Raw genomic sequence first — 13,244 nt, forward strand, 5'->3', positions numbered from 1 at the left:
AGAGAGACCCAGACACACAACACACTACAACAACACACTATGTAACTGAGGTTGGCATAGAGGGGTCTGTAGGAAGCATTGGTGTGGGAGCCCAGAGAAACACAGTCCTCCTAGGGGCAACAGAGGAATCAAATAGGAATGGGGATACAGTGTGGGGGATAGAGAAATCAAATGGAGAATAGAAAAGAATGATTGCTGAATAAGAGGTAGTAAGCAGAAAAGAGATCACATTGGGGAGAAAGGAAATCTGGAAGTAGGGAGTGAGGGAGGAGACTGACAGGCAGGGAAGGAGACCCCTCTGGAGGCGGAAAGAGGCAGGATCACTTCCGGCTGGGGAGGGGGAGCAAATAGGCTCAGACCTAAGGAGAGGCTTGGAGAGAGCGGATGCCTTCTGGACGGGAGAGGTGAGCTAAAGTGCCCTGCTTTACTGAAGACCTTGTGGGGGACTCCAGGCTAGGGTTTGACGTGCTTGACTCCACACATCCCTAGGGTTTGAAGGAAACCTGCTAGAGGTTCAGGAGCTAACCGCATAGAAGTGGTCGGATAGAGGTGTCTGGACTCGGTTTGCAAGGGAGAAAGGAGAGGGCAGAATCCCCTTTGGGCAACGGAAAGAGAGATCTGGACTCAGTTCGGGCTGCAGGAAGGAGGGATGCTGACCCGGTTGGGACTGCAGAAAAGAGAGATGGAGAAATAGTTCCGGCCATAGAAAGAATGGAACACGATCCAATTAGGTAGGGAGATAGGCGATGGGAGGCTTCGTTTAAACTGGAGAGAGGTCACAGGACCTGGTTTGGGCCACAGAAAGTAGAGACTGGGAGCTAGAAAAAGTAAGAGGCAGAATCCTTATTATACATCTGAAATGACCTGGCTCAGAGGGGAGAAAAGAGGGGCTAGGACCCGGTTGATACCGGTTTGAAAAGAAAGGGACAGAACCTGGTAGCGTTTGGGAAGGATTACACAAAAGCCGAATACCATAGGATTTGTGGGTGGGGTAACCATGTTGCAGTAAGGGCGGGATGGTCACTTGCAGAAGTAAGTAAGTAGGGGTGCGGTGTTGCGGAAGGGGCAGTGCAGGCACTTACTGCAGAGCATAGGGAGGGGGCATATAAAGAGAAGAGGAGGTGCGGAGGAGTACAGCAGAGCGGAGGGAGGGGGCATTACAGAAAGGGGCAGTGCGCTGCGTGGCTATACTGCAGAGGAGAGGTGTATGGTGTTGGGGAAGGGGCGGAACGAAGAGGTGCTGCAGAGCGGAGGGAGAGGGACCGGTGTTGGGGGAAGGGTTGGAATGAGACGAGATGCAGTTAGAAAGAGTGGGTCAGGAGTGGCGTCAAGATGTTCTGCTGCTCTGAGGGCAGAGGGCTTATGTGGGATTGAGGTGGTCAGGCTGTCCAGTCCACCAAAGCACATGCGCGCTGAGCGCCTGCGGTTGCCCTCACGCCTCTGGTTGATGTGCATGCGCACTACCGAGTTGCGGTAAGGGTGTTTGTAGGGTAAAGGGGCGGGATCGAGAGCAGGCTTGCGGTTTCTTGGAGGCAAAAGGAGCTAGGATTTGGAAGCCAGATGGTCTGGGTTTCTAGGTATGAGAACCCAGTAGTTGAAGGGTTTGGGGCCCAAGGTTTGATCAGAACCCCCTCCTTCAGGATTGGCAGGAGACCTGATGAATGTCCACCTCCCTCTTATTCTTTCCTGACTCAGGCCCCTTCTCGGCTTTCCAGAAAAATGGATAGGAGAAATGACTCCGATTATAAGATGACCCCGTTCCAGGTGAGGCCCCTCTGCATTCTTGGCAGGCCATCTGCCCTATTCTGAGTTCATTTAAGGCTGTTGAGCCCCTACCACTCTGTAGTTGCATAATTTCCTGCCTAACCTGTTTCAGTCCTCCCCTGAATGGTGGAGGAGGAGGTGAAGAAAACCTGCCTATTTCTTGCTCCCTTCCTCTTCCTTCACCCTCCCCTTCAATCAGTCACCATTCAGAGGAGGGGGAGGTTTTGTAGAAAGGGTGGATTGTAGGGAGGCCAGATGGCTCAGCACGTTATAATCTTAAGTGTGTAGGGCCCTCTGGGAGCCTGGGCTTCACTTCCCTCCAGATGTACAGCCTGAGACAACAGAAGAAGATAGTGTCTTGCTGATGCATACCCTCTTGTCATCAACCAAGGACCTACTAGCTATGGACCCACCAGTTGCCAACCGGCCTAAGAAAAGCAAGACCAAGAAGGCCCCTATTAAGGCTATCACTAAGACAGTACGCACTGCCCCTCCAGTTCCATCTGCCAATGTGATTACCACCAACAAGCCTAAAATAACTTTTCTGGCTTTAAACCTGCCAATCATCCCCCAGATCAACCAGGCTTCAGCTACCACTGAGGTAGCCAATACTCAGGCTTCTTCATTCACTGCTCAGCCTAAGAAAGCCAACAAGACAAAGAGAGTTACTGCTAAGGCAGCCCGAGGCTCCCAATTTCCAACTGGCAGTGAGAGTGTTACTACACAGATCAAGTTACCCTTGTAGGCCCTAAATGTGCCAGTCATCCCACAGACTATCCAGGCTCCGATTGCCACTGAGTCAGCCAATTCTCAAGCCTTGTTAGCCTCCATCAAGCCTAAGAAAGCTCCCAAGGCTAAGAAGGCTAACAATAAGGCCATAACTAGTGCCACTGAGATCTCACTGACTCCATCCACCACCTACTCAGCTACCATCCAAGGCCAAATTACCTCCATCCGAACTAAGAAAACCTCCAAAGCCAAGAAAGCAACTGTTAAGGACACAAATACTGACACTGAACTCCTAGAGACCCCAGATGCCACTGAGACAGCTACCAGGCAGATTGAGGCCTCAGCAGCAGCTATCTGGCCCAAAAAATCCAAAGTCAAGAAGGCTGCCTATAAGGGCCCAAATTCTGCCTGTGAGATCTCTGAGGCCCCACCTGCCGGTCAAATGGTCACAAAACAAGCCCTAGCAGCCACCCTCCGGGTCAAGAGAAGGTACAGGGCTCAGAAGGTTGCCACTAAAACCCGGACAACTGAAAGCCAGACTCAAATTGACAAAGGGGCCCAGGCTAAGATGACTACCCCTCAGATCAATATAAGTGCCCTTGAGACTCAGGTTGTTGCTGCTGTCCAGGCCCTGGCAGATGACTACCTGGCTCAGTTGAGTCTGGAGCCAACAAACAGGACCCGGGGCAAGAGGAACCGAAAGGTGAGATCTCTGACATCACCATCCTTAACTCTGTACTCCTTTTCCATTCCTATCTGCCTGGTTTGTTCACTTGTTCTTTTAAGTTTACTGAGCCAGTCCCTGCATTCACATAGGCTGTGAGAGATGCTGAGAGGAATGTGATATAGTTCCTGCTGCTTTGCAGTTCAAAAATTGGTGGGGAAATAAGGCATCCATACACTTAGCTACAAACTGGATATAATTCAACTTGTATTTATCAATACATAGTAGTTAGCATGGACCAGGCTTTGTGTTGGGTATAGTCACACAGGTTATGCTTTTATGTTTTAAAGTAACTCTTACCAGCTAGGTCCCAGTGTTACAGATAAGAAAACCAAGTCCCAGAGAGGTGAAGTGACTTGTTGAAGGGGTACAGCTAGTAGAGCCAGTGGTGGCCAAAAGAAGAGGAAGAACCAGACCCTGCCCTTGGGTTGCTCCTGTCTTGGCAGGGAAATGAAACTCCTGACCGGAAGACAGTGAAAGACAAATCTAGAACTCAGTGTGGCTAATGGTAAGGTCAGGACCCCTACAGGGAGGGTTTAGGGGACTTTCAGGAATAGGCAGGGTGAGGAGACAGAGCCATCTCTTTCACCTGGTGATTTTGGACCTTTCTGCTTTCTGATGATGCAGTCCAAGCATCTGAACGGGGATGAGAGAGGTGGTGGTAATTATAGGTGGATTCCATGGGGCCGGAGGCCTCCGCTATCCTGAGATGTGGCCATTTTGCAAGAAAGGGTAAGAATCCAATGCTGCCCAGTCTCTTCTCTTCTTCACCTGCCCTCTTCTCTGTCATTCTTCCAAGTTTTATGAAAACATATTGAGATCTCCCCATGTATTCCTCTTCTCCCAGGCAAATAAGTTTATGAAATACCTGTTGGTTAAGGACCAGACAAAGATCCCCATCAAGCGCTCAGGTAGAGTCATCCCAACCCTCCTCCCTGAGCTCTCCTTTCTACTCCCCTCTCCTCCCTGCCCTGGGGGTAACCATTTAGTTTTATGGCCTCTTCATTCTCTCATCTATCCTCCCCTGCCCTTTTCACACTCTGTCATGGCTGGCATCTCCCATTAACACAGTTCAGGACTCAGACTACACTAACCCCATAGGGCTGGCAAAAGGGCTGCAGTTCTGTGGCCCCTTCTCAGCCCAGCTGCTCCCACCTCTCCCTTCCTGCAGACATGCTGAAGGATGTCATCTAAGAATATGATGAATATTTCCCAGAGATCATTGAACGAGCAAGCTATGCTCTGGAGAAGGTGAAGGGACATCCTCTGTGGGATGCGCACAATGGGGAAGTCTTGAATGGAACAAAGGTGTACACGTCCCTTTGCGGGGGACCACAGAGACTCCCTAATCCAGCCCCATCACTGTGCAAATGAGCAGATGATGGCCTAGGGAGGGACGTAGACTAGCCTCGGGTCACACAGCAAGTACAGCTAGGACCCAAGCCACCCAGCTTAGTCCTGGCTTCTGTCTACTGCTGGACATGTCCTGTAGTGTATTTCAGTTGCTCACCTCTCCCTTCCATCCCCCATTATCTGTCTCCCTAGAGTCCCATTAAGCATAAAGACTATTTTGATAACAATAGTACATTTGTTACCTGTTTGCTGTGTTAGTTAAGTGCTTTACATGAATTATTTCACTGCCTAGGCTGAATTTTGTGACCTCACAGGCTATTCTTTTACTTGGCAGATGTTTCGAGTCAATCTGAAGGAAATTGATAAACAAAGTAGCTTGTATATTCTCATCAGCATTCAGGAATCCTCTGCAGGCATCCTGGGAACGTAAGCTGGGAAAGGGCTAGGATGGGAGGGAGGCTTCTGCTTTTGTCCATGGTACTACTCCATCCCTGTCCTCTCCCCACATCCCCTAGGAAGTCAGGAAAGACAGAGCCTAAAAACCCCTTTTCCATATCCCACACGTAGTTGGAGCCCTACACATGATAGTGGTGCCTGTTTATGATTGAATGGAGGTTGTAGAAGCCTGGGACAGGTCATTCCTACTGTCAAGTTTTCTGTATCTCCAGAAGCTTCCCTGTTGTTGCTTGTCTCTTCCTATTGACCTTGGTAGAGTGGTTCCCAAGGGAGGGCTTCCTGGTATGGGTGAATCATGAGGGTTGAAGGGCAGGAGCATCAGTGGGGCCATGCCTAGAATTCTTTTGGAGCTGAGGGGTCTGGAAGAGAAAGAAGGGACTCATATTGGCTGGGTGTCTGGGTTGTAGTGGGTTGACAAATACAAGTACAATTCTATCCTCTCAGCAACCTGGGGAGAGGAAAATGTGATTTTCCCATTTTATGAATAAGGGAGTCTAAGTGCCTTGCCCAGGGTCACATAGAGCTTGAAGCATAGACTGGGCAGAATTCTCTCATATCTGAAGAATCTGGGAGAAGCTAACCTAGTAGGCTGGCTGGTGTGTATTTTTTTGCAGATGGCTGCTGGATGTAAACCTTCTCTCTGTCCCATTATTTCCCTAGGACCAAGGACACACCCAAAATAGATCTTCTCATGGTGATTTCTGAGTGTCATTTTTATGAATGGCAACAAGGCCAATGAGGGTGAGTTGCTGGGCTGGCAGCCGAATGGGGGGTCATGGTCGGAATTCCACATGTTCATTTTCTATCCCTGTTTCCTTTTGCCTCCCCTTGCAGCTGTCATCTGGGAGTTGCTGCCCAAGTTGGGGCTGCACCCTGGGTATGATTGGGCTCTGTCAGCAGTTGCTTTCCATGTTGTCCTTTGGCAAGAGAGGATGGTCCCAGGATTGCATCAGCCTGGTGGTCTGGTGGAGGGGGCGGGATTGCTGGACTGGGTAGAGGGTCCAGGGTTCTGACCTGGGTGGATGGGGAAATGGTCCTGAACTCTCTGCTTCCCCTTTCTCCTATGTTCTTTTTCTGTTCTAAGCTGATATATAAGATAGACCTTCAGGGCATCCCTGATAAAGAACCATCTGGCCTCAACTGCCTGCTTCTAGTGACCATGTGTTCATTACTTTCCTGAGTTCATTGAGATGGCCTTATGTACTAGAGAGGTCTCTTCCATGTTGGGAAATGCCTCTGCCCCCATGTGGGAAGTTCTGATCTTGGTTCATGGGTTATTTTTCCCATTGTTAGGGTAAGGCACTCGCTCTTTGGGGAAGTGAGGAAGCTCATCACAGATGAGTTTGTGAAGCAGAAGTAAGTGGTGTTTGGGGGCTTTGTCAGGCCATGAAGTGTTCTGAGTGTGCCGATCTGGTCCAGAAAGTGCTCGATTGCCCTTTTCTTACACTACCTTTAGAGGTATGGGCATCCTGTTCCCTAGAACTGAGTCCATGGTGGACCATACCAGGGCTGGGCCAGACCAAACACAAGGCCCTTGCTGTGGGGTGTGCTCAGAGCAGAATGCCCAAAGAATGGCTCCTCTGTTTACAACACACCCAATAGAAACTTGGGTTTACTCCTCACAGGTGGCAGGATACTTTGGCCTCCCTGTGACACCATGCCCTATACATGCGTCCCCTGCCACACCAAGTGACTACTTTGCACAGGGCCAATGGGAAATGGCTCAGTATTGGAGGTCAAGACCATGAACTGTGTTTTGGAGTGAGTCTAGGGAAGGAGGGCCTTGGAAATCCTTCTCTAGGAGCTGAGTTTAGTTTTTCTTTGGAGGAGGTTGCCACCTGGTCCCAAGTGGTTAGACAACAGGTTTGCTTGGTTAGAAGCAAGTTTCATTTCCTTTCTTCAAGGTACCTGGAATACAAGAGGGTCCCCAACAGCAGACCACCTGAATATGAGTTCTTCTGGGGCTTGTGCTCCTACCATGAGACTAGCAAGATGAAAGTTCTCAAGTTTGCATGCAAAGTAATAGGAGAGCTGCCCTGACTTGGCATATTAAGGGTACAGGATGTCTCTGGCTGGGGTAGGCAGTGTACAGGGATGGGCAGGTATAGGGCAGTCTGCAGTTCATATATAAGCACATGGAACTTCATTTATGTCCCAGAATGCTGCTTGACATAAAGTTTACATTGTTTCATTCATGTTCATACTTTGTATTAGTCTCCTCAACTGCCATAACAAAATACTATAGACTGGGTGGCTTAAACAACAGAAAATTATTTTATCATAGTCCTGAAGGCTGGAAGTCCTAGATCAAGGTCCAGCAGTGTTAGTTTCTAGTGAAGCCTCTCCTCCTGGCTTGCAGATGAATACCTTTTTGCTGTGTTCTTGGTGGTGAGAGAGAGTCTCTTCTTATAAGGACACTAATCCTATTGGATCAAGGACCCACCATTATGACCTCATTAAACTTTACTTCCATAAAGGCCTACCTCCAAATATAGTCACATTCGAGGTTGGTACTTCAAAATATGAATTTTGGGGGGACACAAACATTCAATCCACAACATACTCTCTTATCGTTTCCCATATTACAGATGAAGACACTTAGGCTCAGTGAGATTAAGTAGCTTGTCCAAGGTCACACAGCACCTAAGTTATCGAACTGAAATTGGATCTCAGGACTGACCCATGATAGAGTCCCAACAACTAAGACTTTTTTTTTAAATGCTACTATTAGTTTTATACAAAGCCCATGGTAGGTATTTAATACATAATTACAAATGTTATTTTTCTTATAATGATTGTAATTCTCATTTTAGGTGCAGAAGAAAGACCCCAAGGACTGGGCCGTGCAGTACCGGGAGGCAGTGGAGATGGAAGTCCAAGCTGCAGCTGTGGCTGTAGCTGAGGCTGAGGCCAGGGCTGAGGCAAGAGCCCAAATGGGGATTGGAGAGGAAGCTGTGGCTGGGCCCTGGAATTGGGATGACATGGATATCAACTGCCTAACAAGAGAAGAGTTAGGTAATGATGCTCAGGCCTGGGGCAGATTTTCACTTGAAATTGAGGCCAGAGCCCAAGAAAATGCAAATGCCAGCACCAACATTGACTTCAGCAGAGGATCTAGCACCAGGGCTAGCTATAGCGATGGTGCTAGTACTAGCTTCAGTGGTGTCCCCAGCCCCAGTAATGTCTTTGGTGACAGGGCTGGCATTAGCTTTGGTGGCACATGCAGCACCAGTGCCAGCTTTAGCAGTGTAGCCAGCATTAGCTTTGGTGGCACCTTGCACCAGTACCAACTTCAGTGGTGGGGTCAGCTCTAGTTTCAGTGGCCCACTCAACACCAGTACAAGTTTCAGTGGTGGAGCCAGCTCTGGTTTTGGAGGCATACTCAGTACCCCTGCTGGCTTCAGTGATGCACTCAGTATGAGCACCAGCTTTGGCAGTACACTCGGCACCAGTGCAGTCTTTAGTGGTGCACTTAGCACCAGCACTGGCTTTGGTGGCACACTCAGCACTAGTGTCTACTTTGGTGGCTCTCCCAGTTCCAGTGCCAGATTTGGTGGCAAACTCAGTACCAGTATCTGCTTTGGTGGCTTTCCTAGCACCAGCACTGGTTTTGATGGTGTACTCAGTACCAGTGCTGGTTTAGCTGGTGTACCAGCTCTTTCAGCAATAGCACTGACTTTGGTGGTACACCAAGCACCAGCTTCTGCTTTGGTGATTCTCCCAGCACTAGTGCCAGCTTTGGTGGTACACTCAGCACCAGTCTTGGCTTAGGTGGTGCACTCAACACCAGTGCTGGTTTTAGCAGTGCTGTCAGCATTAGCATTGCCTTCAACAGTGCACCCAGTGCCAACTCTGGCTTTGGCAGTGTGTTCAGCACGAGTACTGACTTCAGTGGGGCACCTAACACCACTACTGACTTTGGCAGTGCTCCCAGTACCAGCATTAGCTTTGGTGGAGCCCCCAGCACCAGATTCTGCTTTGGCAGTGTGTCTAACACCAACCTATGTTTTGGTGGCCCTCCTAGTACAAGCACCTGCTTTAGTGGTCCTACCAGTGCCAGTTTTGGTGATGGACTCAGCACCAGTGCTGGTTTCAGCTTTTGTGATGGGTTAAGCACCAGCACTGGATTTGGTGGTGGACTGAGCACCAACTCTGGCTTTGGTGGTGGACTGATCTCCAGTGATATCTTTGGTGGTGGGCTGGGCACTAATGCTGGTTTTGGCAGCACACTTGGCACCAGTGCTGACTTTAGTAGTGGCCTCAGCATCAGTGATGGCTTTGGCGGTGGGCCTAATACCAGCTTCGATGGAAGACTGAGCACCATGATTGGCTTTGGCAGTGGTTCCAACACCAGCACTGGCTTTATTGGTAGACCCACTTCCATTGTTGGCTTTGGCAGTGGACTGAGCACCGATGCTGACTTCAACGGTGGACCAAGCAGTAGTGCTGGCTATGGCAGTGGACCGAGCAATGCTGCTGGCTTTAGTGGTGGAGCCACCAGCCTTGGTGCCTGTAGCTTCTCCTATGGCTAGTGAGGTTTCAGGTAATTACAACATTTCCACAGCCAAGGCCGATGGGGATGGGTATAAGAGCTGGGAGATGTTATAAGAAACCCCAAGGTGGGAGGGCAGGGTGGGGAGATGAGCACAATGAAGGAAGTATGAGAAAATAGTATATTTGGTGCTAAAATGTGTTTCTGTTTGGTGTTTTGTTTTCAGATTTATATCGCATGTTTACAGATACCGCTAATGAATTGCAGCAGTCCTTCCCATGGAGCCAAGGTACATCCTTGGAATCTTTGTCCACGTAGCAATCTAAGCAGATATTACCAATCAGCTGAGGGTGACATACTATGAAAAAATCTGTTTGCCAATCCTGCTTTGTTGTTTGCTTTCTGTGTCTTGTCATATTTGATATGAGTTCCATTAAATTTGAAAAATGAATTGCGGTTTGTTCTGTCTTTTAATGTGCCTAAGTTGTTGTGAGTGACATTTTGGGTTCATATAAGAGCTAGAGATAAGCATAGCTCTTTGGGGAAGGTGGGCTCCAGCTTTAGGCTAAAAGGCAAGTATGACTTCAGTGGGGTAGAGATGTGGGGAAAGCATAGCAGGCAAGGGGATAATACCTTAAGTCAAGATCTAGAAGGAGAAAGCCTGGAACAGAAGGCAAAGGGAGAGGGTTCTGGAGAGTAAGTATAGATTCATTTTGAGATATTTGTGTAAGAATGGGAGGGATATAGAGGGACGTAACTAAAGGTGGACATGGGAACAAGGGAGGACTTTTTTGGGATAGGAGAGAGACCTGAGCATGTTGCATAGACAGTGGGGGCAAAAGCCAATAGAGAAGGACAGGATATAGATATGGAATAGTCAGGAACTGACTGAATCAACCCATCCTTGGGGAGGTGGGATGGATAGAATACCAGAGAATAGAGGGTGACCCTGACTTTGAACAGGATTTAAGGGTGGCTCTAGAAGGAGATAAATGTAGATTTGCTTCAAGCAGTGATCCCAATAAAAAAAGTGATGTGGATCATACAAGGTTTGTGTCTTGCTGGTGGTTGTGATGGAAGGACAAACAAAGTCAGGGGGTGTATGCATCTGTCTCTTCGCAACTGGGTTGCTGCTATCTGCCCACAGTAGCTGCATGGAGATTGGCTGAAGAAATAGAATGTAGGATGCAAGCTGGCCAGGTATGGAAGAACAGTGAAGAGGAAGAGGACTGGTGGATTGGGAGATAATGGAGGAATCAAAGGACTATACTCTTGATGCAGTACAAGAACAAGTATTGTTCATTCAAGAAATACTACATACATGCCTGCTGTGTGGGAGGCATGCTGCTAGGGATCCTGTGGATGACACAGAGAGTTTTAAGGACCAGGGGGCCAGTGGTCAGATAGTGGGATGCTTGTATTTAAGAAGTCAGACTGTAGAGAAGTCTAGATGATGCCAACCAAGCAGTGAGTGGCTGAAGGGAAGATGCTCACTGAAGTTGAGGGGGCAGAACACTAGGAGACCAGGGTATTGTCTGAATCATTTATATGGACAGTGAAATAACTCAGGATGGCAACAAGAGTTGGAGAAGGAAGGAGAACTGTGGTCTGAGTGCAGATTCTTCTTTGAATGTAGGGATGAAGGTGTCATGTTCCCAGCCATGTTGCCCACGAAGAAACAAGGCCATAAGCACTCACATGAACCTATCTCCACCCTCACATTTGGAGGTACTACTCCAAAGTCCTTCTTTCCAGGTAGTTCTCACCCAGTCCATACCCCAACAGCACCAGAGCCATTTCATAGGGTCAGGATCTTAAGAGGATCTTGTGGGAAAAGCCTCACAATGACCTCCTTTCCCCTTTTGTAGGCAGTAAGAGAAGTCTTTATTGATCAGGAAATAGGAATTAAGAAGGAAAAAGTTTCATCCTGACCTAGACAGCTCCTTAGTTGTAGCTAGAAATCAAGACCTGTTTTGGAGCTGATGAGGGTTTCTTCACTGGAAGCAGGTCTCTTTCAGTGAGGCCAACTCCAGAGTGTTCTCAGTGTAAGAGAAGAGCAACAATAGCAGCTCCTAAACGTGAAAGATAGCGAGGACAGAGGCAGTTTTATGTCTTAGAAAGGGCTCAGTAGTGGGCAGGGACAGTGTCCAGGGCTTCCTCAGGTTCCCGGCTGACGTCCACATTCTGAGAGGAGAGAACCCAGTATTAGCAGGAAGCAGCCAGCAGTGTGGAGCCCCCACCCCTCCCTGCCTCTTGTCCTCACTGCCAGGCTCCCCTATTTCAGCCAAGCCTGGATCCTGACCCTCTTCTCAGGCAAGCCTGGGGGAACCTCAGCCAGAGGGCTTTTAGTCAGGGTTGCTCTAGCTGTGCGTGTCTAGGGTGCCTCGGGTCTGGGCTGTGGTTCCTGCATTTCTGGGTGCTGGTTATTCTACCTGTTGGTGGAAACACCCAAGCTCTGTGGGACTGGGGCTGCCTTTCTGCAGGGGAGGGTGCTTTCACCATGTGCCAGCTTAGGCCACAGAGTCCCTCACCTACCTCAGGCTTCTCCCGATGTGTGTTTACAGCCTCCACGTTCAGGTAGATGGACTCCACTTTGCAGCCTCAGAAAAGAACAACCCGTTCATCCATAAGCCACCCGGGTAAGCACAGGTCTTCCCTGAGGTGTCATTCCCTCCTCCACCCGTCACCACCCACACCCCCAGCTCCACGCTGTGCGCAGACTGTGACTGCCCTTTAGGGAGGGGAATTTAGACCACTTGTGTGATGTCAGGGGAAGACACTAGGCCTAAGAGACAGGAATGGGGCATCCCCCCAGCTCTGCCCCTAATAGTCTCAGACTTCTCTGAGCCTCCCTTGCCCAGTTGTCAATGGGAATGAGAGATGACAAGAGATGATTTTTGCACCCCTCCCCAGCTCGTGTCTGTGAGACAGAAACCTAATAATAACAATGGAGCTCTGTGGATCCTCCCAGCTGTGTTAGGTGCTAAAGTGGTGGAAGAGTCCTGGTGTCTCTGCCTGGGGCGACCAGTCCCAGGTAAAATTTATTTCCAGAACTATGCGGTTATGGCAACATCAGAGGTGTGGAAGGTCAGAAGGGAGTTCTAGGAAGCCTGAAGAAAGAGGAGGGTGGTATCATTGGGGCCTGGAGTGGGCAGAGGAGGCCCAATGCCTATGGAAGCCCCCTTAGCTCCATCCCTGTGGATTGAACACTAATCCAGGTTTCAGTATACCATCTGCCCTCTTCATACTCCAGAATAGATTTGAGTCTGTCTCTTCATCGCTCATGAACATTCCAGAGCTGACTAATGCCCCCAAAGAGAGTCTCAACTGCCCGGGCTGGTCTTTGAACCCTCTCTTCAAATCTGGCCCCAACATACACTTATTCATCTGGTCCCTTTTGGGGACCCCCTCTTCTACAGCTTTGTGCTGTATGATTGGTGCTCTGGTAGAGACAGAGAAAGCTGGGGCCAGGTCCCAGATTTAGAGGCCACCTCAGTCCTTCCCCATTCTCATCTTGCTATCACAAGCCCTGCCTCTACCAAGACATCCAACTACCCACCCAGGAAATCTCTCTCAGGACTCTTCTGGGAAAATGCTAGGCATTGCAGGCATGCTCATGGTGTCTATGTGCTTTTCCCCAGATGAAGGTAGGGGACTCACCATAAGCCACAGGTGTAAGTTTGAGCACTGTGTGCAGAGGGCACCTGAGATAAGGCAGCTCATCTA

General features: G+C 49.2%; 2 protein-coding genes and 1 non-coding gene across 14 annotated transcripts in view; 2 read left to right on the plus strand and 1 right to left on the minus strand.

The window, feature by feature from the left end:
* Window positions 1–13,244, minus strand: part of PFKFB1 (6-phosphofructo-2-kinase/fructose-2,6-biphosphatase 1) — a 185,975-nt gene that overhangs the window by 85,607 nt on the left and 87,124 nt on the right. For 5 of the 12 annotated variants that reach the window (XM_060002098.1, XM_060002099.1, XM_060002100.1 and 2 more), the window contains 2 exons: window positions 13,179–13,241; window positions 12,054–12,118 (listed from right to left, as the gene is read on the minus strand). The exons of 2 other annotated variants lie outside the window; for them this stretch is intronic. In XM_060002098.1, the coding sequence (XP_059858081.1) occupies window positions 12,054–12,118; window positions 13,179–13,241 (128 nt within the window). Of the gene's footprint in view, window positions 1–10,425; window positions 11,703–12,053; window positions 12,119–13,178; window positions 13,242–13,244 lie in introns of those variants that run through there. 5 more of the 12 variants (XM_060002101.1, XM_060002102.1, XM_060002103.1 and 2 more) reach the window with 5 other exon arrangements.
* Window positions 1,017–9,713, plus strand: LOC132418680 (trophinin-like). The gene is given in 14 exon segments (XM_060002679.2): window positions 1,017–1,032; window positions 2,046–3,196; window positions 3,845–3,949; window positions 4,065–4,128; window positions 4,389–4,468; window positions 4,905–4,996; window positions 5,687–5,726; window positions 5,728–5,767; window positions 5,861–5,903; window positions 6,320–6,382; window positions 6,931–7,045; window positions 7,840–8,297; window positions 8,299–8,674; window positions 8,677–9,713. Coding segments are annotated over 14 exon segments (3,525 nt in total). The 3' UTR covers window positions 9,559–9,713.
* LOC132419097 (small nucleolar RNA SNORA11) lies at window positions 6,568–6,696 on the plus strand. The gene has a single exon (XR_009518109.1). It is a non-coding gene; the product is annotated as a small nucleolar RNA SNORA11 (small nucleolar RNA).

Source organism: Delphinus delphis, chromosome X, assembly GCF_949987515.2.
Source record: "Delphinus delphis chromosome X, mDelDel1.2, whole genome shotgun sequence".
NCBI classification, from domain to species: Eukaryota; Metazoa; Chordata; class Mammalia; order Artiodactyla; family Delphinidae; genus Delphinus; species Delphinus delphis.